This window comes from Callorhinchus milii, unplaced genomic scaffold, assembly GCF_018977255.1.
Source record: "Callorhinchus milii isolate IMCB2004 unplaced genomic scaffold, IMCB_Cmil_1.0 Scaffold20, whole genome shotgun sequence".
Classification (NCBI taxonomy): domain Eukaryota; kingdom Metazoa; phylum Chordata; class Chondrichthyes; order Chimaeriformes; family Callorhinchidae; genus Callorhinchus; species Callorhinchus milii.
In genome coordinates, this window is record NW_024704761.1 from 10,840,270 (window position 1) to 10,865,028 (window position 24,759).

The 24,759-nt window shown below is 43.2% G+C and overlaps 1 protein-coding gene across 1 annotated transcript in view; it reads right to left on the reverse strand.

Moving 5' to 3' along the window:
• LOC103175416 (protoheme IX farnesyltransferase, mitochondrial) overlaps nt 1-1,365 on the reverse strand; it is a 51,223-nt gene extending 49,858 nt beyond the window's left edge. The window contains exon 1 of the mRNA XM_042342370.1: nt 1,267-1,365. Within this exon, the coding sequence (XP_042198304.1) occupies nt 1,267-1,297 (31 nt within the window). The 5' untranslated portion in view covers nt 1,298-1,365. The remainder of the gene's footprint in view (nt 1-1,266) is intronic.
• Nucleotides 1,366-24,759: the final 23,394 nt, after the last annotated feature.

The window sequence follows — 24,759 nt, forward strand, 5'->3', positions numbered from 1 at the left end:
ATAAAAATGCAACTTTATTTCTTCCACTGTTAAAATATTACGTGAGGGGTCTATATATAACTAAAGGCCTCATAACTCAAGAGAACTTCCTTCACACCAGGATTGTTCAAAGTGTTTCACAGGATTTTATTTGTATCAAATGCAAAGACTATTATTGTGAAGTGCAATGATTGTGCTGTGATTTTTTAGGCAAATACAGTAGCCAATTTGCACACAGCAATGTCCCACATACAGCCACGAATTGAATGAGCAATTTTACAGTGTGTGTGGAGGAACTATTGGCAGGGTCACTGGGATTGACTACAAATTCACAAAGTTCCACAGTAAAACCATTTCCTTCAACCATATCTGGGCTCTTTCGATAGGGATCTTTAAACATCCACCCGAACAGGCAGAAGGGACCTTGGTTTAACCAGTCGTCAGAAGGGTTGCATCAATGACAATAAAGTGTTCGCCCAGCAACACATTGGGTGATCAGCCACCCGAGACAATGCGAGTTCAAAGTCCCAACGTAGGGTTTGAGCCCACAGCTTTTTTGCCACCAACCTGGCATCACCAGGCTAGCACCGAGCAGAGAAGTGTTGTGGTGGTGGGAAAGGGGTTATATGAACTAATATGTGAATTTATTGCAATTATATATATATATATATAATATATCGCAAGCGAGAGACCTGCATTCGATTCCTGGCAGGGCTAAACCTTGGGTAAGTTTCCTTGCTCCACGTGCCTGATAATAATCCCTCAAGAAAAAACAACCACAAAAATTATTCGGTCACTTCAATCCACGAGTTTGTGGGGACGCTGCCGTGCGCCATCGGCCGCCCCGTTTCGCCCACAAAAACATGTCATTCGCTTTACGGTATATTCTGCGAAGTCGTGATCAGGCGCTGTAGCAAATGCACTGATGATCATCATCATCATCATCGTCATCATTATTATACTCTAAAGCTCAGTGCAGAGGGGGTGTGGCACTGTCAGAGATGCTGCCCTGAGGAGCTGAACCCATAATCTTTCCTGACCCTCCATAACAGTATATATATATGTATATATATACACACACTATATATATATATATATAAATAAATAAATAAACGTGGGGCGTTGGCGCCGCTTTTATATCCCCGTCCATTCAAGGCGCCGCCCCTCCCCCCTCAAGGTGACCGGGTCACCAGGTGGCAACGCAACGCCGGTCCCGCGCTGCCCCTCCCGCTGACCGATGCCCGGTGGTGGGGGTGGGGAGGGGTGGGGTGGGTGCGGAACACGTACCTGGTGCTCGGCGCCAGGTCGAGCGGAACATACTGCGGCTCCCCCGGGCAGACCGGCCACTCACTCCCCGCGCGCCGCCATCTTGCGCTGCTCCTGACCCGCGGCGCGTCATCACGTCCGGGGTCAGCCTGGCCGCGGTTGTCAGGGAGACGGACGCCGGGCCTCGGGTACACCGCGTGGGAGTCTGCCTCAGCCTCAGCCCGGGACTGCCACTCGGGCCTGCAAACACTGTGAGTGGTGGGGCCCCGGGGAGGGGGTTGGAGGAGAGGGTGGGGAGGGGGTTGGTGGGTGTGTGGGGGGGTTGGAGGTGTGGGGGGAGGTGATGGGGGAGTGGGTGATGGTGTGGTGGGGGAGGTTGGAGGTGAGTGAGGGGAGGGGGTTGGTGGTGTGTGGGGGGGTTGGAGGTGAGGGTGCGGAGGGCTGGTGGTGATGTGGGCGGGGGGGGGGTAGTTGGAGGTGGGGGGGTGTGGAGGTGGGGGTGGGGCTGCTGTCCTGGGAGTTGAACTCATGAGCTTTTCTGAGCCTCCAGAGCAGGGCTGAGGGAGGTGGTGCATTCTCAGAAATTTCTCACAACAACTGGCACTCATACAGCGCCCCTCACGCGGGGTAGCGCCCCGCAGCGCTTCACAACAACAACAACAACATTACATTTGTATAGCGCCTTGAGGTGGGTCTTGAAGGAGGCGAGGGAGGGGCGAGGAGGGCGGAGGGACTGCGGGATGGAGTTGCAGAGGGTGGGGGCAGAGTGGCTGAAGGCCCGCCCGCCAATGGTGGGGCGAGTGAGGCGGGGGACGTGAAGCAGGCCGGAGCCCGCTGAGCAGAGGGAGTGAGCAGGATGGTAGGGGGTCGCATAGGTAGAAGGGAGCAAAACTATGGAGGGTTTTGAAGGTGAGGACCAGGATCTTGATCTTGTATCCTCTGTGTGATGGGGAGACAGTGGAGGCGGGCGAGGATGGGAGCGCTGTATTGTTGAAGGTGCTGTTTTTCAGGTGCGACATTATACCAAGGTTGAGGTGGCCATTAAAGATCCTCCTGGCACCATTCAAAAGAGAATACAGTTTCTCCCTCCCAGTGTCCTGGCAACAGTCCCCGAGATAAAATGGATCGTGGTTGTTTGTGGGACATTGCTGTGCGCATATAATTATTGTGAGGGATATGACAACAAAATATATAATTTACACAGTGCCTTTCACAAAATGAAACATTTTAAAGTACTTTATAAAGATGGAGTGCTGGTGTAAGCATGGTGATGGGGGTTGGGAGGGGGTGGGGTTGTTGGAGGAAGATGATCGAAGGCTCAGTCAAATGGATAGGACTTTAGAAGGGTTGGAAAAGTGGAAAGGGAGGGTGCATTGTGGAGAAATTTAAGAGAGCTGCAACAAGGCAAGGTGTGTGAAGGCTCACTCGCTAATTGTAGAGAATGGGGGGCATGCACAGGCCAATCCTGATAGTCAGGGAGATAGCAGAGGTAGGCTGGGACAAATTTGAACGTTAGAATAAGGATCTTAAGTCAATCTGCTGAGAAGACGGGGGTGCTTGCTGTTTGAAATTCATTGACAAGTCCTCGCACAGGGCTTCAGCTAGAACAATTAAGTATGACATAATGTCACAGAGAGAATACTATCATTTTGTTCTCAACAACAACTTGCATTTATATAGCGCCCTTGTCGCTGAATGGCATCTCAACAATTATGGCTTAACAACAATTGTTGAAATGATTGTTTGTCTCCAATTTGTCTCCGCCAACGGTTTCTCATCCAGACTACACACAGTCTTGTGTAGTGTTCCTCAGGGCTCTATCCTTGGTCCCCTCCTGTTCAACCTCTACATGCTCCCCATTGGTGACATCATCCGCAGACAGTTGGTCAACTTCCACATGTACGCGGATGACACCCAACTCTATCTCTCTGCCTCCACCTTTGATTCTAGGACAACTGACGTCCTGACAGACTGTCTGTCTGATATCAAGTCCTGGATGAGAGGCAACTTTCTACAGCTGAAAGTCAGCAAGACTGAGGCCCTCCTGACTGGCTCGCGCCAGCATCTCAGCACCTCAGACACTGGTAGCATCAGCATCCATGGTTGCACACGCCACCTCACCAAGCCAGTCAGGAACCTGGACATCTTGTTCAACCCACAACTGTCCTTTCTCCCCATATCCATACCATGACCCGCTCTGTCTTTCCCCATCTCCACAACATTGCCCAACACTGCCATTGCCTCACCCCTCAGGCCACCAAAACCCTCATATACACATTTGTCACCTCAAGGCTCGACTACAGAAACTCCCCTACTTGTTGGCCACCCCAACTGTTCCCTCCACAAGCTACAGATCATCCAGAACTCTACAGCTCGTGTCCTCTCCTACACCAGGATCGTGACCCCATCACTGCCACCATCGTCCGACTCCATTGGCTCCCTATCCCACAGAGGATAGAATTCAAAATCCTTGTCCTCACTTTCAAGATCCTCCAGGGCCTTAGCCCCTCCTACATCTCTGATCTGCTGAAACCCTATCAACCTATCCACTCCCTCTGTCCAGCAGGCCTCACGCCTGACCCGCCCTACCATAGTGGCCAGGCTTTCAGCCTCTCTGCCTCCACTCCTTGGAACTCCTTCCAACAATCCCTTTGTCTTTGTCCGTGTCTTGCCTCCTTCAAGGCACGACTCAAGTCCCTCCTTTTTGACTGTATCTTCAGCCGCTCTCCTACCCCCTCTGCCCTCCCTCATCCCAACCCTGACCCCCCACACTCGGATCCTGATCCCTGACTGTTCAGAGCCTTGGGATGACCTCCCGATGTGAAAGGCGCTTTACAAATATAATTTTGTTGTTGTTACACAACCACTATACTGACGTTTAGCGAACTGCATTGGTATATTTAGCCTCAAAGGTATAATAAATCCTGTCTGGCCAGAGCATATATAACCCTAGCGATAAGGACATCCAATATTCATATTTTGTTTGTTTCAATACTTTGAACCCAGCACCAACAACTTTTGAATGTTCATCTCATTGGAAACTCCAAACCTATTTCTTAATGACTGACAAACATTCAAAAGTCTGCTTCAGCTGCCACCAATTTTAATGACTAAGTTCAATGTTTATTGGTACATCTGACTGTTGAGCAGCAGATTGATGGCTTAAAAAGGGGAAATCCTTTGGCTCAGTCTCTCAGGCAAAATTGAGGCTACAGCCTGGGCCAAACCATCAATCAAAACAGAGGCAGAGTAAAGAACACAGCATTATTGTTCAGAAGCATTCAACTAAACTCTTCGAGCTAGATCTTTTGTACTTTGAAACCTTAAGTGATCTCTTGAAGGGAACAATAGGAGGTGTTAAATATGCCTTGCAGTGTGGCTAAAGGAGGTCAGGCTCTACACTGCTTAACAAGATAAACTCGGGACAATTGGGTCTAATTTGAGGTATTTCTTAATGGGATTTCTTAATAAGAAAGACAGTTTGAATTCCTGCAACCCACAAGGCCATTCCTCCAGAACTACGTATTCCTTATAAATTGGCCACACCAAAGGCTTGATGTTTCTTGGATTTGCCTGGTCTTGAAATTTATGATTGTATAGAATTCTAAAACACTCTTGAATTCAGAAATAAAAACAGAAGTCGCAGAGAGCACTAAGCAGGTCAGGCAACATCTCTGGAGAGAGGAAATTGAGTTAATGTTTCAGGTCGATGACCTTTCATCAGAATTGGGGGATGTTGGGAGGGAGCAGTTTAGAAGCACAAACAGAGAAGGGGGCAAGAAAAGAAAAGGCAAAGGAAAAAATTATGTGGTGGACAGTAGATGATGAGATCAGAGGTGTTGATAGTGCAGGACAAAAGAAGGCAATAGTGGGAGATTAGTGAAAGAAAAGATGTGTCTGAGACCCAGAGGATATGTGAATAGTTATAGAAGTGGAGGGAGGCAAGAAGATGGGAGTTGTGTGGACAATTCAAGTTGTCCAAAATTCCGTAAAATGTTAAATATTAGGAAAAATGATCTTGAGGCTAAGACAGTGAGGTCTGGAAATTTTAAGGGGATCTTTATTCAAACCATGGCTGAACCATTCATCATTTCTCCTTGAATTCATGTTCACACGGATGGTGAAGAGCCTCAAACACATTTATAATTCATTCAGGCAATTAATACAGTTTTGGTTGGCTGAAACCGGCGGAAACTAACGCGAAGCATCAAACTTCAATTGACTTGCTTGTCTGAGTGGTGAGAGTTTTTTTGCCTCCTGCTTTATCACTCCATAATTTAATGTCATGTTCTGCTTACTGTCAGCCATGAACAACTCTGCAGGTCTGTGATCACTGCCAAAAATAGTAATGAGAACCACAGTTATTAAGAGCCCAGATATTGTCAAAGGAAATGGTTTTAATGTGGTGCTTTGTGAACTTGTAGTCTATCAAAGAATGGACAGCGATGCTGCTACATGGACCAGGTTCCCACTTTAAAGCCAGTGCCCAGCAACACACACTTTTTTAACCTAGTTTCTATTTTGCGTGTTACGCAAGATTGGATGAAGAAGGCCTTTCAGCCCATTCTTCCAGAATACCCACCCTACTGTTTTCAACTCCACCCCCCAAAACCCAAGCTGCTTTTTAAATGAATCCAGAATTCTTGGCTAGCAACCTGTTTCAGTCACTGATTACTCGCTGATTAAAGAAAACTTCCTAATAAGCTGTACCGAAATTAGCCTTTACAACTCTAAACCTATGTCCTAGCTAGAACATGTTCCACTGTCTCGATGCATCCTAAAGTAAAACCATACCAGGAGTGGTGAAATCTCAGGATTGTTACCAGGATTATACTGGAGGGCGACAAGAAGCAACATTTTGGCAAAATGGTTAAATTCTGTTTTTTTGGTGCCATTGAAGCCAAGTCAATTGCAACATCGGAAAGGGGAAAATCAAAAGTGAAGAATGAAGATATAAAAAGATTTGGGGGAAAAGAGCAGGGAAATTGGATGGAAGTAGGTAGCTCCAGTAGGGGAGCTAGCACAACACGGTCATGATAGAGTTATAACCTCCTGATGTGGTGAGAAACCTAGGATTACACAAAAGTACCCAATATCAGAGCTAGTGTACAATCCAAACTGATTCCAAATCTCTTTCAAATATTTGCCCTTTTTTTGTGTGCAAGCATCTTTCATATAACTAGAAAGACCGGAGCGATTGAGACTGCTTTTCACCACCATTCTCCAGTCGTTGGCATATTTTGAAGAATTCAGGGAATAACCTTTTATTGGTGTATGGTGTTGACCTTTGTACATTGCCAGGTGTTTAAAAATTATTCAAGCATACTCAACAGAGAACTGGAGCTATATATGGTAAAATATCACTTCCGTCTGAATTAGATTCTAGATCCTAACTCTCCCAGATCATCAATTTCAGTCACTCATTTTAGTTTCATGAAATAAGGAATTCAACACTTTTATTGTCCCAAAGAAATCTTTGAACACTTCTTAATTAATATCAGCCAGGGTTTCCATTACTCATCACTATTCAGAGACTCATTGCTGGAAGGTGAGTGGATGTTGGTTGAGGGCACCAATAGAAAGGGCCCAGACTCAAGACCAGGGAGAAGGAAGAAATTTTGAATAGAACCGGGAAAGAAAACAAAAACAAAGATCACTGGGAACACTCAGCAGGTCAGGCAGCATCTATGGAGAAAAGAAAGTGGATCAATGTTTCAGATCCATGAGCCTTTGTCAGAACAGAATTTTGCGTTACAAAAAAGAAAACAGATTATTAAAAAATTTCTCTGAAATATTTGCATCTGGTTATCAATCATGTCTATCATGTCGAAATTTTAATCTATAGCTAAATTAAGGGAAAATATTATTTTAATATCTGGACTTGAAAGGATTTGTTTTCCCAACAGACCTCTCTTTGAGGCATTCTGTTACCTGAGTGATTAATGTGGAATAAACTACCCCAAATTTTCCTCTCACATGGTTTAACGTTCAGGAAATAATTTCAAACCCGAGGCGTAAAACAAACTTATTGATGGCTTTTTATATCCTTCATTCGCCACACACTAAACACATCAATGTTCTCACAACAGAAGGCTTCCTATCCCCTGTGAAAATACGTTTCGACAGTAATGGGCCTGTATCTGAATGGCTGGATTCAAGTGTAATCTGAAATATTCGTGACCTCTCGCTCCGTTTAACAGTTTAAATATTTATCTAAAAATTCAATAAACTTGTTCTTATTTCTCCAAACCACTTGCAATGAATACTCTGTATGACTGAGAAAATAATTAAATAAAAGCAAAGCTGGAAAGCATATTGAGCATGTCTGCCTTCATCAGAGCTAACAGTGTCACTTCATAGTCTACAGCATTGACCGATTCAATCAACATTTTTTAGCAAATTGCTATTATTCCGTCGACTGCATTATTCAGCCAAGAGATATCTAGAAGAAATAATTTTCAGACCTATTTTCTTTCTATACAGTATATTGCAAAATAAAGTATATTTCGCATCCGTTTCGCCTACAAAATGCACAGGCGATCCAGCTTACATACTGTGAACCACTTTGGGATGCTTCAATGACGTAATAAGACACTATCAAATGCAAGGATTATTATTATTATTATTTTCACTCGCATCAAACTCCACACATCCATCACCATAGGCTCCACTTTCTCCCTGTCACCTGGTGGATTGATTTCAGATTCTTTATCCTTACCTATAAATTTCCCCATGTCTTAGCACCATTTCCATCTCCTCTCATCTTCTACCCTACTCGTCCCATCCCCTGCGCAAACACGGGCTTACTACGCAGTCCTCGCCCTCTCTGCGCCACCATCGGTGGCCGAGCCTTCAGACTCTAGGGCCCTAACTTCCTGAACTCCCTCTACCCCTCTGTGTCACCTTCTTCTCTATCTGACTTTGAGTCCCACCTTAAAATCAACCACACCTATGGTCATCTCCCTTCTCCCCTTCTCCCTTGCTGTACGTGCAACTTGCTGTGGTTTTTGTAGTCTAAACATTGTTCCGATACCATCATTTGTCTTGCTTCACCCACGAGAGAAGATTTCATGCTGAACATCAGAGGCCCTACTGGCAACTGCATTGGCACCATTGAACAGAACATTGCAAATCATAAAAACAGAATTAACAAGGAAGACAGGGACTGACTTTTCCCTCTGGAAAGAGAAATCCAGGACAAAGTGGTGTAATCTTCAAATTAGAGCTAAGCCAGATAAATGTGAGTGCTGAAGATATTCACACAAAGGTTTGCAAGACCGTGGAATGCATTGACCCAGACAGCTATATAGGCAGAATCGATTGAGGCGTTTAAGAGGGAGATAGATAGGTGCTTGTGGATATTACGGGAATTAAGGGATGTGGAAAATGGGATGTGAAAGATAAAAAGCTGAAGTGAGCTAATAAAATGGCAGAAAGGGATGATGGACAAAATCTCTTGGCTACATAGTTCCAGTGGAGGAGCTGGTACGAGTAAAGGTTTGATGGTGTAATTTCTATGATTCGCTCATCAGTCTGAAGTTTTATTTGCTTTTACAATAGGCTTGGATCAATTAGTGCCTAAGGATCTGCAGGTTTGTTTCATGGTTTACGCTTCATTTAGACATCCCAAACCAATTTTCACTCTCAACGGTGATCGGAGAACCTTTCATCCTTTCCATCTGGACCTGGATTCAAGCCCTGAGGATCCAGACATGAAAGGAAAGTCCCAACTCTCTGCACCAAGACAGTGCTGTTTAATGTGAAGAATTGTTTAACCTAAGAGAGGAAGCTGGGATCAGAAGAAGAACTCGCATTTTTTAGCACCTATAACCTCAAAAACTTCTCAAAGGGTTTCGCTGTGATTATTCCCACATGTGTAGTGACTGCATTTTTGTGGTGAAACATGGTTGCCATTTTGTGTCCTGCAAGCAGTCATGAAGTAAGATGGGATTTTGAATGTCCTCATGAACATTAAAACATTAAAATGACGCCTCATCAAAAGGGACGGCACCTCTGATAATGCATAGCTGGAAAAAATGCTAACTGTTTTTATTATCAGCTCCTCATAACCAGCAGAGGAATGAATGTTCTCACACAATAGTTCAGCCGAATGTTTTGAAGGTACTTGACTATGGAATTTTATTCAGGATCTGAGGAATACCCTCACTGCTACAGAGGTGGAATTTGTGTTGCTGAGACTGACATAAATGTAGCACAGATAATAACTAAATATCCCCAGAAATAACCTCTCAACCACACCTTATCCTTTATAGCTCCTTTCATATAGGGTGAACATCCCAAAGAACTTCAAGGAAGGGGAGTTTGAGGAAGTTGACCAAAGGCATGGTTGAACAGCTATATTTACTGGAGGGGTTCGAAGGTAGCGGGAGAAGGCTCAAAAAAGAGATTTTTGCAAGAGCGCAGGAGTGTTCATAGAATCACAGAATCATACAACAAAGAAGGAGGCCATTCGGCCCATCGTGTCTGTGCCAGCTCTTTGAAAGAGCTATCCAATTCAATTACAATCCCCCATTCTCTCCCCATAGACCTGAAAACTTGTCCTCCCCAAATAATTATCTACTTGTCTCTTAAAAGCTATTATTGAATTGGCTTCCATCACCCTTTCACCCTTTGTTGTGGGAGACGGCTCAGCCAGTGATGGTGGGACAGGTACTTTGAGGAATGAGCGGTAGACTAGAGTTGGAGGAGTGGGGGAATAAGGAAGAGAATAGGCAGAGCCTATTGTAGAGGTAGGGTGAGGCCAGATTGTAAAGAAATTGGAAGGTCAGAGCAAGGAACTTGAAATCGATTGACAAGTGTAACTGGATAAACAATATACAGTCTGTAGATCACAAAGAGCAAAGAATGGAGGAAGAATGCCCCGAAATACAAGGCTTACACTAAGGTAGAAATCCAACGGATATACCTTGCCCAACAATGTTAAAAAGAGGAACATGCTTTGCACAAAGAAATGAAAAATTCATCATTTTCAATGTTCTCAATTACAGCAATTGGATGTCAGTGTATGAAATATTGATGATCAGACTTCACTAAGGAGAACAACATGTCTTCAGTTCCTTTGGAGAGCGTGCAAAAGAACTCATTTGTCTGGTTTGTCTGTGCGTCACTAACCTACTCACTGTGACTGCTCTCCACAGCTGGAGGCTCAGGCAAGGCAACAGGTTTATAGAATCATAGAATTTGTGCTCATATTGATAAGGAACGAGCTCAATGGTCTGAAGAGTCAAGTGAGACCGTTCAGTCCCATTCTCCTGCTATTCCCCCTCAAACACACACCTTTTCTATCCTTTTTATTTTTTTGGCTAATTCCCTTTAAAAAGCCATTGCAATTTTCTCAGCACTTGAAGTTTATCATAGAATAAACTTCTGTTCTGTAAATGACTTATTTTAATTGCAGGTTACACAATAAGGAATTGTCTGCAAGGCAAACACCAACTGGAATACATCTCTCCTTTAAGATTCTTGGCTCGGTTGGTAGCATTTTCACTGCTGAGTCAGATGGCTGTGGGTTTAAACCCCCGTGATTTTGAACTCTGAACAATTTGAAAAGAGAAGGGAATTTCACCTGGTTTCCTGGCCAATAATCACTCCATGGCTGTTTGTGGGTCATTGCTGTGGGCAAATTGGCTGCTGACTTTGCCAACAAATAATAATAATCCTTGCACTTGAGATAGTGCCTTTTCACATCTTCGAGATGACTCAAAGCACTTCACAGAATATATTGTAAAGTGGATTGACTGTATATTTTGTGGGCGAAACGTGGCAGCCAATTGCATACAGCAGTGTTCTACAAATAGTCGGGCATTGAGTGACCAAATTATAATTATTACAATTTACAATAAAATATGAAGTACTTAGAGACGTCTTGATAATGTGACAATCTGATAAGGCGTTATATCAAACGCAAGGATTATTAATACGTTTTGACAATGTGATAATGTGCTATATCAAATGCAAGGATTAATAGTAATTATTGCGAGACAGTTTTGACGTGATAAGAAGCTATACATAAAAATAGTACTGCACAATACTTAAACTTAAGTGTTCTAACCAAATAAAATAATCAACAGCATGTCATTCACTTGTCTACTGCTGGGAACTTTCTGTAAATTCCTTTTATTTGGTGGTAAATCCGAATTTATCTAAAGAATGCAACTTGGCAACTGTTTCTATTCACAGAGGAGCTTCACTGAACCTAAGTATATATACTGGGAATGCTAGCAAGGCTCCAGAATACATCATGAACATTTGGAAGTGTACTGGAGGCCTCATGTAACATGGGACCCTCACTGCAGACCTCCCTAGATACTGACAAATTCCTAGCTGAAACAAAACGATGCAGGTTTCCTGTGTAGTATTCTGTAACTGTTTAATTAAAAGTTTCCAAACGGGAAGCTCTGTTTATAATCTCTGCCCTCTGGGGATGGAAAGTAATGCCTTGCAACAGTGAAAGGCTTTCAGTGGGTTTACGCAGGTCTATTACACCAGCACAAGTACAGTACATCACACTGACTGATCCAGAGCTTGTCCAGCAGATTGAAATCAATACTCCGATATCTGTACTGCTGAGCGAGTCTGATACACACAGACTCCAAACAGAAACCCAACTCTTAAGGTCGTGTCATAGCAAAACAAATTACGTTTGGAGTCGAGTCGAGGTAGCATGCTGCTTTCTATCATTAAAAATCAACACATTATCAAAGAGGAAAGGCCTTATTTTGTAACCATGGAAACTTGGAGATCTGAAAAGGCTCATTCCAAAAGGTGTCAGTTCTGGCACATTACTGAGGTATGGACGTAGGTGAGCTAAATGGACATCTCTCTTTGATGGAGGCTGAACACGATTCTGGTGGTAACCTGCGGCTTGATATTGCATACAGCAAGAATAATTCAGCATGCAGAAAACGATTGCAAAGCACATTTGCTACACATTTGAGATACAGCACAGCATTGCACACGCTTTGAACAGAGGTGCTGTTAATGGAAAGTAACATTATGCTTTGTGGCCTTTGATTATTTGGCCTGATAAATACTGCCTGGGTTAAAAGTATGAGAAAAGGTCATAAACGTTACTGACATCCAAGCGGTTTTGTTAATTCCTGTTACAGTTCATTTTCCAGATGGCTATTTTGTTCAAACAGATTCACTTGAAAAACCCTCCAGCAAGAAACAGAATTTCACAAACACGCATGCAACAGAAACCCAAAATACTCATGGCAATTAATTGCCAAGAAAGTCAACTTCAACTCAATACATCTCAAATCGAATTCTATTTGTGTCCAAATACAAGTCCCTCTCTGCGGCGTGCATTTTGCTGTCACTTTCTGTTTGATGTTCATTAAGAAAAGGTGGATCAAACATTAATTGTAAAATGACGCACTATTTACACCTTGGTTACAGATCCCGCTGTGGAATTTTGATCGACTTTACTACAAAGAACTGGAGAAAGTAACCACAAGAAACCCACAGAATGATTCAAACCAGATTCCGCTTTCTACATAAACGATGGGGCCTGGAAAACCCATACGTGTGGAAGAAAGGGTGGTTAGGATGGGATTTATTGTTCCAAAACTACAGGAGCACAAAGCTCTGAAATTTCCCCCAGGCTTAGCCTGAGATCATCTTATCTTCAAATAAAAGATGATGCAGAATTGTGTAAATTCCTAAATTCAGGCTTGGTTTGAAAGCTGGATTTCCATTGTTTTTTAAAAATAAACGAGCCAGCTTCTTCCAAATTAAGACAGAATTTAAGAAAATACCATAATTCTCTGTTTAACTTAAATTTTAAGACAAAAAATGAGCTTCGGTGCTAAGACCAGGTGAAATTTTGAGTCTGTATGGACGAGCCAATGGTGATGTCTAACTATCCTCTCAAACCAAACCTGGCACAAGAGGGGTTAACCCTTTGAGGGTGTGGGACTGATTCCAGCACGTATTGGTAAGTTTCCATCAATACTTCTATCTTCAACTGGGCTCCCATAGGGGCAAAGCCCACAGTAACTCTGCCTCCACCCACCCAGCCCCCTCTTCCTCCCCCAGGGCAGAGTTCCACTGGGTTTTCAGGCCTCCCTCCAGCCCAGTGCTGAAGGGTCAGACACCAAACCAGTAGCTACCCTCCAACATCAATGTAACGTCACACGATACAGAGTTGGCAGTGAATGGTAGGAGATCAATTAGCAATACCACAGATCACAAGATTGGTTGAGATGAGGATGGCCCTTTGGTCCATCTGATCTCATTGCTGTAATATACCCAGCCCACCACCAATTACAGCATCAGTGACCAACATGTATAGTCTGTAGTGAAGGATACATTCACACTCAACCACGTAGGACAGAAGCCATGGCTCAATTCTTTGCAATGCACATGTCAAATGTCCTGCACAGTGGTTTAGCAAGGAGAAGCCTGGGTCAGTGCGACATCCAATTTTATCCTTTACATCAGTGAAACACAGAAAGAGACACAATGCTATCTATCCATGGCTCACATGGCGAGGCTGTCACATGAATGATATTTTTGGACAGGCAGCATTGACTCCATTATTTAATCTTGTTCCTAATCTCCTCCTATCACTCCCACCCACACTCACATTCCCCCCCCCCCCCCCCCGAAGTACTGCTCCATTGAGTATTTTTCATCTGCCTTTAAACGCTAAGATGACAAAGAACGTGAGCTTGGGAGGAAGAAAAGCAGAAAATTGTATCAGCATAAATTTAATTAACAGTCTTTGGACTTGAGTAATGGAGAAGAGTTATGCAGAATATTCCATCTTTCATCTGCTTCGCAATGAGTTCCCAAAACAGGGCACATCCATTATCTTTCTCTGAGCACAGCTGCTGCCAGAGACACCCTCAGATGATAGCTACTCACGTGAGAACCACTGACACCTGATACTCCAGTTCACTGTTGACAGACTCCATTTGTTTAAAAAACAAAGCACCACCCTTGCGTGACGCTTTAATCTGCGAGTTTTTGGACAAGGTGATGCGAGCTGATGTAAAGCATATGACGGAACTTGCTTCATCCTTCACCTGTTATTCAGACGCTGTGCTTAATTGAGCGTCTGTATGTAAATCAGCCTGCAAAACTCTACTGGCTGCAGCGTTACAAATAATTTCGGAGGAGATGATTTATTGATAACTTAATAAAAGATGAAACATCTCTCTGGTTAAATATTCTCATGCAAAAAGAGAATCATCCCTGAATAGTCCCAATGGCTTTAGGAGGTGTTCCAAAATGATGTAACTACCATGATAACTACACAACAGTTATTGTGGTTGACTCAGTTGGAAGCACTCTCGCCTCTGGGTCAGAAGGTTGTGAATCCTGTAGCTCAGTAGTTAAAGCACTCGCCTTGCAAGCGAGAGATCTAGGTTCTATCCTGTCCAGGCAAAATGTTGGGCAAGTTTCCGTACTCCACACTCTTTTTTCCTAGCAGTAAGTAGGAACCCAGTTGTTAGTAGATTGGCAGATTGCTTTTCTGGGGATAATCCTCAAAAAAAAAAATAATTTGGTCACTTAATCCACAACTGTTTGTGGGATATTGCTGTGCGCAATTGGCTGCCGCGTTTTACCCACAAAAATGCAGTCAATTCACTTTACAGTATATTCTGTGAAGCGCTTTGAGATGTTGAGAAGACATGAAAAGTGCTATATCAAATGCAAGGATTACAATTATAATTTTGTTATGAGTATTATTATTATCAGGACCCTGACACTAGTGGCAACCCTGCCTTGTCAGAGGTGCAATCCTTTGTAAGTTATCAACCTCAAGACACAAGAAAGAAAATTAAACTGACCTTAAATATGGAATAAATGATCAACCTAGCTCAGGCTGGTAGCATTCTTGTCCGAGTCAGAACTCTGTGTGTTCAAGCCCCATGTCAGGAATTTGAATTCATAGACCAGACTGACACTTCAGTCCTAACCCTAATTGGAAGTGCTGCATTGGCAGAGGTGCCATCCGTCAGATGAGATGTTATAACCAAGGTCCCATCTGCCTGTTCAGATGGAATGTTGGAATAATAATCCCTCCAAAACAAAACAATAATAAATTGGTCATTTTCAATCCATGACTGTTTGTGGGACGCCGCTGTGCGCAATTGGCTGCTGCGTTTCACCCACAAATATACAGTCAATTCACTTTACAGTCTATTCTGTGAAGCGCTTTGTAACATCGATAAAACATGAAAAGCGTTATTTCAAATGCAAGGACTATTATTATGTTAAAGATCCTGTGGAACCATTTGAAAAGGAGAAAAGAGTTTTTCCCTTTGTCCTGGCCAATAATTTCCCAGATAAAAAAAAATTGTTCATTTCCTTCGTAGCTGTTTGTGGAACAGTTGCATGAGGGGGCTCTATATAAATGCAAGTTGTTGTTGCATTTAGGAATGATTTCGCTGGTGACTCAGGAGCTAGCAGAGAGGTGGCTAACTAGATTCTATGCAAGGCAACTCTTGAGTTTTGAAGAATTATGAAGCTGGAAGTAGACCATGAGAAAGGATATTGCCGAATGTGAACCATTATGGGCCGTGGATGAAAAATGAGTGGGTCGGATACGCTCGCCAGTAAATGGGAACGAACTGGCAAAGAAATGCAGTCGGAGAGGGAATAGAAAGTTTTCTGGGACTTTACTTAATAAGAAAAGATGCCCGAGGCAAATTTCTCCATCTTTTACTGCCTTTTGTACAGTGCTCCTTTGACATCAAGGATGTAATATGGAAAGTACACCAGGCATTTAGCCCTGCTTTTATGTAGCACTTTGTCATGTTGTCCAATTCACTGCCCCAAGGACTGATGAAAAGGTTACTCAGTCTCTGTGATACACATAAATACAGATTGTGATATTACTGGTATTACGACTATTTATCAGTGTTATTACTTTACTCTGAAATTTGGGCAACGAGATATCACTTGTTTGATGCGTGGGGGTGGGGGTGGGGGTGCCTTGTTGAGCTGTTGTTACAAATTCCTCTCTTCTGTGACACGTTTGAGGTCCCAGATGTCTAATCACTTGATCGTCCGTAGGAGACTATGGGGTAAAAATTAACTCGTTCCTTGTGTTATTTAACATAAAGAATGAGTTAAGGAACACTGCAAATGTTACCCCATTAATTGGAAACTACCTTTTTTTATTAACTGGAAGACAAGGAGGAAATGTAAATATTGAGGTTAGAAATATATAAAATAAATTTGTATAATTTAGTAATGCATTGTGATAATTAGTATGATAATTGTTGTGCATCTATAAAATGTGCAGTCACTACACATTACACTAAATATTAGGAACTCTGTGTGCCATGCTATCTTCCTAAAATGATGCTTTATTAAATGCAATGATTATTATTATTACTTATTTGTGCTCCTAGCGTGAAGGGCGCTATAAGGTGTTATTATTGTGACAAGTGCTTTGTGAAACTCTGCAAATTTCACCCGTACAAAATTCTCAGGACAGAATATGATCATTCAGACCACCCTGTCTGTAACTCTGCTTCTCAGACTTAAGTCATTCTCTTTTTTTTATTAATCTCACTTTCTAGCTCTTTCCCTGTGTTCTTTAATGCTTTCACCAGTCAAATGCCCAGTTCCCTTCTGAACGATTCAATTTTAAAGAATTGTGCTTGCCCACAACTCACCCAGTTCCTGATCACTATCCTGTCTCAGGCCTGTGCTGGGCAGTACTTTGTGTGCGGAGGTTGGTTGAGGACAGGAATAGGGGATGAACACCCTGTCAGGCCTCAGGATCAGTCATTTGACTGACGGACCCAACAACATCTGCCTCTGATGCAGCCATCCTCACCACAGGCCCGAAACACAGGAGGTTAAATACAAAGCCAATCTTGTAATATCAGATTGATGGCTTGAAGATTTATCTTGATCATCACTGGGGGCAAAATGTCTGACTTGTATTACTGTGGGAACCGGGTAAGCCTTTCTGTGAGCAGGAGAGGCTTGATGGGCTAAATGCCTTCCTCTCTGCTCACTTTTTCAGCTACTTTCAACCAGCTGAAGTTAACTCGCCAGCAACTCACACAGTATTACAACACTCAACTTCCGGTAGGGATTCATCTGTCTATCTGTGTGTCTGTCTGTGTTAATGTGTGTCTGTGTGTGCGTTGGTGTGTGTCTGTGTTTGTGTGTTTGTGTCTGTGTGTGTGTGCGTTTGTGTATGTGTGTGTCTGCCTGCCTGCCTTCTTCACACTGCAGAATAATTGAAAGGTTAAAAAAAAGAGCGACATTTCAATGGTTAAATATTCTGACAAGGAATGCTTTGTGAAACACAATGCATTTCACCTCATATCTGGAGTAATATTGGCATAACAGCCACAAAACTGGATTATAATTGCCGGTGTTCAGACACTACGCCCTTAATATCCGGAATTTCTGGCTTCAATCCCTCTGGCTCCGTCCTGCCTTTATCTGTCATTAAAACCCACCTGAAGAGTTACCTCTTTGACCGAACATGGTCACCACCCCCTCGCCTTTCTCCCCCTAACCCCGCCATCATACAGCGCTCTGAGATGCTATATAAATGCAAGTTATTGTTAGAAGCACTACAACTTGTGTAATTTTAGCTAACACCAATGTGTGGTGTGTTTTTTTTGTTCTTTGACACTAATCTTATAGAACAAGAAAGAGGGGAATGAATGACAGCATTTTGGAACTAACATAAAGAGCTTCTCCACACGTTGGGTAGGAGGGGGTTTCAGTGAACAATTGACAATATCAATAAAAAAGTTTGCTTCAGAAATTCCATCAAAGTCGTTATGCTTTCGACTTAATTTATGGCTGGATCAATGCTGGACCACACAGGCAGATTATGTTACACCAGTAAACCACACCCAACTCTCTCTCACGTACCTGAAAGCTTCCCTTTGAGGGAGCGTCGTAAAATCGAGATTTACAGCCACCGTGACAGACTTTAAAAAGCTCCTCACTGAATACTATACAGTATTAAGTTAAAGGCGCGTGGAAAAATTTACAATCACAGCATTAACTATCAAGTTATGTCTAAAAATAGGGCCTCGTTGTATTTTTTCCACAGTGTGATACACAGAAGTCCCTTTCATGACCTCACATCATCACATTATGCACCATTGACTGTGGTTCAAGAGCAGGGCAGTCCTGATGATCAGGGCAACTGAACAAGAGAACATTCTATTGTCTGGCTGGGGTTATTATTATTATAACATTTTAATATTTGATATATAGCCTTATCACGCTATCAAACATCATGGAGATCTGTAGCTCAGTGGCTAGAGCACTCGCCTTGCGAGCGAGAGATTCGAGTTTGACTCCCCGGCAGGGCGAAACGTTGGGCAAGCTTCCTTACTCCACACATATGTCTCTGTTTACCTAGCAGTAACAACAACAACAACAAGAATACATTTATTGAGCGCCTTTCACGTCGGGAGGACGTCCCAAGGCGCTGTACAGTTGGGTCAGGACCCGAGCAGGGGGGAAATGGTCAGGGTGAGGGGAGGGAAGGGAGGGAGCGAGGAGGGGGTAGAGAGTCGAGAGGGGAGCTGAAGGCACAGTCAAAGAGAAAGGTCTTGAGACCGGCCTTGAAGGAGGAAAGGGAGGAGGCAAGGCGAAGGCACTGGGGGATAGAGTTCCAGAGCCTAGGGGCTGAGAGGCTGAAGGCCCGGCCACCGATAGTAGGGCGGTTGGGGCGGGGGATGTGGAGCAGACCGGAGGCAGAGGAACGGAGGGTACGGGCAGGTAGGTAGGGGGATAGTAGGTCGGAGAGGTAGGAGGGAGCGAGGCCGTGAATGGCCTTGTAGGTGAGGATGAGGATCTTGAATTCGATCCTCTGGGGGATGGGGAGCCAGTGGAGGCGAGCGAGGGTGGGAGTGATGTGGTCCCGAAGCCTGGTGCGGGACAGTACACGAGCTGCAGAGTTCTGAATGACCTGCAGCTTGTGGAGGGAGGTGCCGGGAAGGCCGGCGAGGAGAGAGTTCCCATAGTCCAGCCTTGAGGTGATAAAGGCGTGGACCAGACCTTCAGCCGCGTGAGGGGTGAGGTAGTGCCGTAGTCTGGCGACATTCCGGAGGTGATGGAAGGCGGTGCCAGTTGTGGTGCGGATATGGGGAAGAAAGGACAGCTCAGGGTCGAACAGAACCCCGAGGTTCCTGATGGCTTTGAGAGGTGGAGAGTGCAGCCTTGGATGCTGATGCTGTCAGCGCCTGAGGTGCGGAGGCGCTGACGTGAGCCAATCAGGAGGGCCTCAGTTTTGCGCACGTTGAGCTGGAGAATGTTATCTCTCGTCCAGGACTCGATGTCGGACAGGCAGCTGTCAGGACATCGGTGGTCGTGGAGTTGAGGGTAGAGGAGGAAAGGTAGAGTTGGGTGTCATCCGCATACATGTGGAAGTTAACCCCGTGTCTGCGGATGATGTCACCAAGGGGGAGCATGTAGAGGGTGAAGAGGAGGGGACCGAGGACAGAGCCCTGAGGGACACCGCACGAGACAGTGCGGGGGGTGGAGGAAAAACCATTTGAGGAGACAAAGTGAAGACGGTGGGAGAGGTACGACCTAAACCACTCAAGGACAGGGCCTTGAAGGTTTAGGTGGGAGGACAAGCGGTGGAGGAGGATAGCATGGTCGACCGTATCGAATGCTGCCGATAGGTCGAGGAGGACGAGGAGGCAGAGGGAGCCCTGGTCACAGATGGTCAGGATGTCATTGGTGACCTTGACCAGGGCAGTTTCTGTGCTATGGGCAGCACGGAAACCCGATTGAAGGGGTTCGAAAAGTGAATGGTTGGAGAGGAAAGAGCGCAGCTGGGATGCGACAACTCGTTCCAGGACCTTGGATAGGAAGGGGAGGTTGGAGATGGGCCGGTAGCTTGATAGTAAATAGGAACTTGGTTGTTAGTTGATTAGCTGATCGCTTTTCCGGGGGTAATAATCCCTTCAAAAAGAAAATAAAAATAAGAATTTGGTCATTCAATCCACGACTGTTTGTGGGACGCTGCTGTGCACAATTGGCTGCGTTTCTCCCACAAAATATACAGTCGATTCACTTTACAGTATATTCTGTGAAGAGCTTTGAGACGTCTCGAAGACGTGATAAGGCACTATATCAAATGCAAGGATTATTATTATTAATAATACTCAATCTTATAATAATTCAATTAAATGGAACATTGAAATGATCATTGAATGATCAGATGAAGTATCACATATTTAACCATGTAATATTTTTTCCCATTGAACAGTAAAATCTTATGAAGCACTTTCGAGAAGTTTGAACAAAGTGATGAGATGCTGTATCGAATGCAAGGATTATCATTATTATTATAATGACATTTGATAGTTAATCTATTTGCTGCTTTAGATGATATTGGGGGTCCAATGTATTTCTAATGGGAACCTATCATAAGGAATCTGAATCACGCAAACGGGGAGTAATTGGGAGTGGGATTCCGATCTGATGCAAGCTATTTCAGGAGTGGAGTTCCTGTGTGCTGGTAGGAATTCCTACTGGGATTATTTATTAGGCATCTCATTAGAAACCTGGCATTTTAGACACCATTGGAAGATATGGAATATTGACCCTATCGTTCATCTGCCAGTGTTAAGGTAACCTATTAACCCTTCCCTTTCATCATACCACAGGGCTCCTCCCTAGGGAACTGCACGTTTGAACCCAAATAAATCACATTAGTTATTCGTATAACATGCACAAATCGTATCTCACTGCAAAGAAGGTCTCAACATGTCCTGTCTCGACAATGAGCTTCTGTTATTGATCTTGTTATGTTGTAGAAGCTTCCAATATGTACTCATTCACATCACTGGCTTATCACAGCACGAGGTGCTGAGAACATACAGATCACAACAGCTATTAAATTGGGCCGCAGAAGTTTTTCTGCCTCATTAGCATAATTTTAAAGGTGAAAAATGTAAAGTTTAAGAGAGGTCCTGGTGGTTAGGAATACAAAAACATCCCTCTATGCATTAAAGATGGCAATGTCTTAACTCTGAAAAAGACTGAGGAAAATCTCCCCAAATCACAGGGTGGGGGGGGGTTAATCCCAAACTCAGGGCGCACTTTAAGGAACATTAATACTTTTTGATGTTACAAAATGTAAGCAATTAGAAAAACAAAGTTACAACTGTATAGCACCTATGTAGGACCTTGTGGAGTCCTGTAGCTCAGTGGTTAGATCAATCGCCTTGTAAGCAAGAGACCTGGGTTTGATTCCCAGCAGAACGAAAATGTTGGGCAAATTTCCTTACTCCACATGCCTCTGTTAACTAGCAGTGAGTAGGAACCTGGTTGTTAGTTGATTGGCAGATCACTTTTCTGGGAGTAATAATTCCATTAAAAAAATTGGTCACTTTAATCCACGACTGTTTGTGCACAATTTGCTGCCACATTTCACCCACAAAATATACAGTCAGTTCACTTTACAGTATATTCTGTGAAGCGCTTTGAGACATCTCAAAGACTTCATAAGGTACTATATCAAATTCAAGGATTATTAATATAATGTTGAAATAATAATAATAATAATCCTTGCGCTTATAGTGCTTTTCACGTCGGGAGGACGTCCAAAAGAGCTTCACAGAATATACTGTAAAGTGAATTGACTGTATATTTGTGGGTGAACGCGGCAGCCAATTGCGCACAGCAATGTCCCCCAAACAGTTATGGATTGAAAATGACCAATTTATTATTGTTTTTGGTTTTGGAGGGATTATTATTAGGCTCTGTGTGGAGTAAGGAAACTTGCCCAAGGTTTCGCCCTCTGCCTGGAATTGAACTCAGGTCTCTCACTTGCAAAGCGAGTGCTCTAACCACTGAGCTACAGAACTCCACATGTCTCTAAGCGCATTATGATAATTATTGTCAGCAAGCGTGACAGCCATGAAGTGAATGAACAATTTTTCTGGAGGATTGTTAGCCAATACACTGGGAGAAACTCCTGTCTCTTCAAATAGTGACTTGAGATCTTTAACTGCAGACCAAGGCTATGTAGAATTTCTGATGCTTTTTCTTGTAGTTTTTGTTCTCTCTCAGGAGATTTTGCTGCCAACTTTTTGTTGTACTCTTCACATCAGACACGTCCCATAGTAACTCTGAGATTGATTTACATCTGCAAATATTACACTGTGCTTCTGCTGCCAGTTAGGTTTCAATAATGCAGATCCCATTCATTAATAAGCCGGCAGTTCAGTTAACAAATTGCTGCTTATACAGGATGAACAAACAGTCGTGATAACTACCCTATTATGTAAAAAATATTATCATTTCTTTAAGACTTATTAGATATTGCAATGGTATCATGAATTTTTGGTCACCCTGTACATGAACTGAATTATGTGGTGAAAATACCTTATTTTTCATAACTGAAAGATTGTGTTGGTATTGTTTAAAATCATGAAAGGATTAGGGAAGGTGGAGGTTACTTCATCAACAACAACAACTTGCGTTTATATAGCACCCTTCACATAGAATAACTTCTCTGTGCTCCTCACAGTGGCAGGATTGGATACCCAATTGTTTTCAATTGAAAATAGATTGTTCCCACATGTTGGCAAGTCCAAATGAGGAGGGATAAATATAGGATAGCCATTAGGAGATCTAAGAAGAAGTTTAGAAGGAACTTCTTCACAGAGGGGGTGGTGAGAATATGGAACTCACTGTCGGAAGCTGTGGTTGAATCAAAAAGTCCCAACTCCTTTAAGAGCATATGTGATGGCCACCGGCAAGAGAAGGGAATAGAGGGGTATGGGAGAGGGGATTAGAGGATTGTAGGATCGCGTGGAGTCTAAACATGGGCATGGACCAGTTTGACTGAATGGCCTGTTTCTGTACAGCAACACTCTATGTTAGACTATACAAGACGTAATTTAGCTTTCAGCACAGAATTCAGTCCATTGTGCATTTGCCAACTCTATTATATGAGCTATATGTCAGTACCCATTCCCTGCCTCCTCCCACGTACACCATCCCTATACCCTTTTATACTTTGCCTCTTTTTACACTAATCAGTGTTATTCTATGTTTAGCTTTAGAACCATAACAATTTACGGCACAGACGAAGGCCATTCAGCCCATTGTGTCTGCGCTGGCTCTTTGAAAGAGCAATCTATTCAGTATCATTTACCTGCCTTTTCCCCGTAAAAATGACTCATTTTTAGATATCAATCTTGTTCCCTTTTGAAGGTATTCATCTCATTGCTTTACGGGACTTGACTGGCACAAAATAATGTGCTGTGTTTGTCTACGTTACATTCAATTGATTTCTAATTCAGTCAATTTGTAGGCATTCACTTACAAAACATGCAGTCACAACAACTTACAGCAAATCCTGTCAAGGGCTTTGAGACATCCTCTCAACATGAAAGGCGCTACATCAGGTATTAATTATCATTTCTTGATTCATGTAATTCTGTAATGTGTTCAAGATATTTCTTTCACATGAAAACAGACATACAAATATACATTGCATTGAGCTTCAGCATTCAAGTAGTTTGATTACTTGTCTGACCAAAACTAAATAGTAACATTATAATAATAATAATCCTTGCATTTGACATAGCGCCTTATCACGTCTTCGAGACGTCTCAAAGTGCTTCACAATATCCTGTAAAGTGAAGTGACTGTGTATTTTGTGGGCAAAACGCAGCCACATTCAAGAATATTCAAGGAGAATCTCACGGCACAGAAGGCTTCAAAGGACAGAGTGAATCTTTGCACTTACCATTCCAATGCTACTTGTGTATAATACTTTAACAGAAAAGTGTATGCATTAGCTAATTGGGCGCCACTGTGCTTTTTTCTTCATGCATTTGAAATGTGATTCCCGTTAAACTGGGTCATTGTTCTATTTTTGGCAATTGTTTTATTTCAAAATATCTCGAACCCACAAAAGGTTTGAGTTGATGTTGTCTCAACAATCAGCTCATTCTCTGGCAAGACATTAAAAACAAACCCGACTTGTAATTAGGGATTTTTCTTGTTTATAAGTTGATTTCAGTTTCTGCCTTTACCTGTCTTCAATTTAACATCTCACCCCTCGCCTCCCCAGATTTATTCCAACTCAGTAAAGATGTTGACAAAATCTTTCAAAGCTCATCACTTAGAAGTTAGTTTGTTGAAGAATTGCTGTTTAAACATCACTCCGAACAGCTTATTTAATTGGTTTGTTATTATGGCTGATTGCACCTCAAAGGCATCTACCTCATGCCAATTACTGCAAAGTGGCTGCCTTTACCTTACATCTGTAGCGGGCACGCAAGGCGATGTGGCAGAAGAAGTCCGCGCTGGCCATATTTGGTATAAACAAACATGTTAAGTTTATTCGGTCCAACATCAGAGAACCCACAGCAGCTCTTCCATGTGCTCCTCGCAGATTACAGGAATTAATGTCTTTTATCCCCCTCTGGTCTCTTCTCAAGCCCTGTCCTTTGGATTCCCTTTTGCAGAGAAGTTGAATTATTCCGTTGAGAGAACCCATTCCTCCTCTTCCCTTTCTATCAC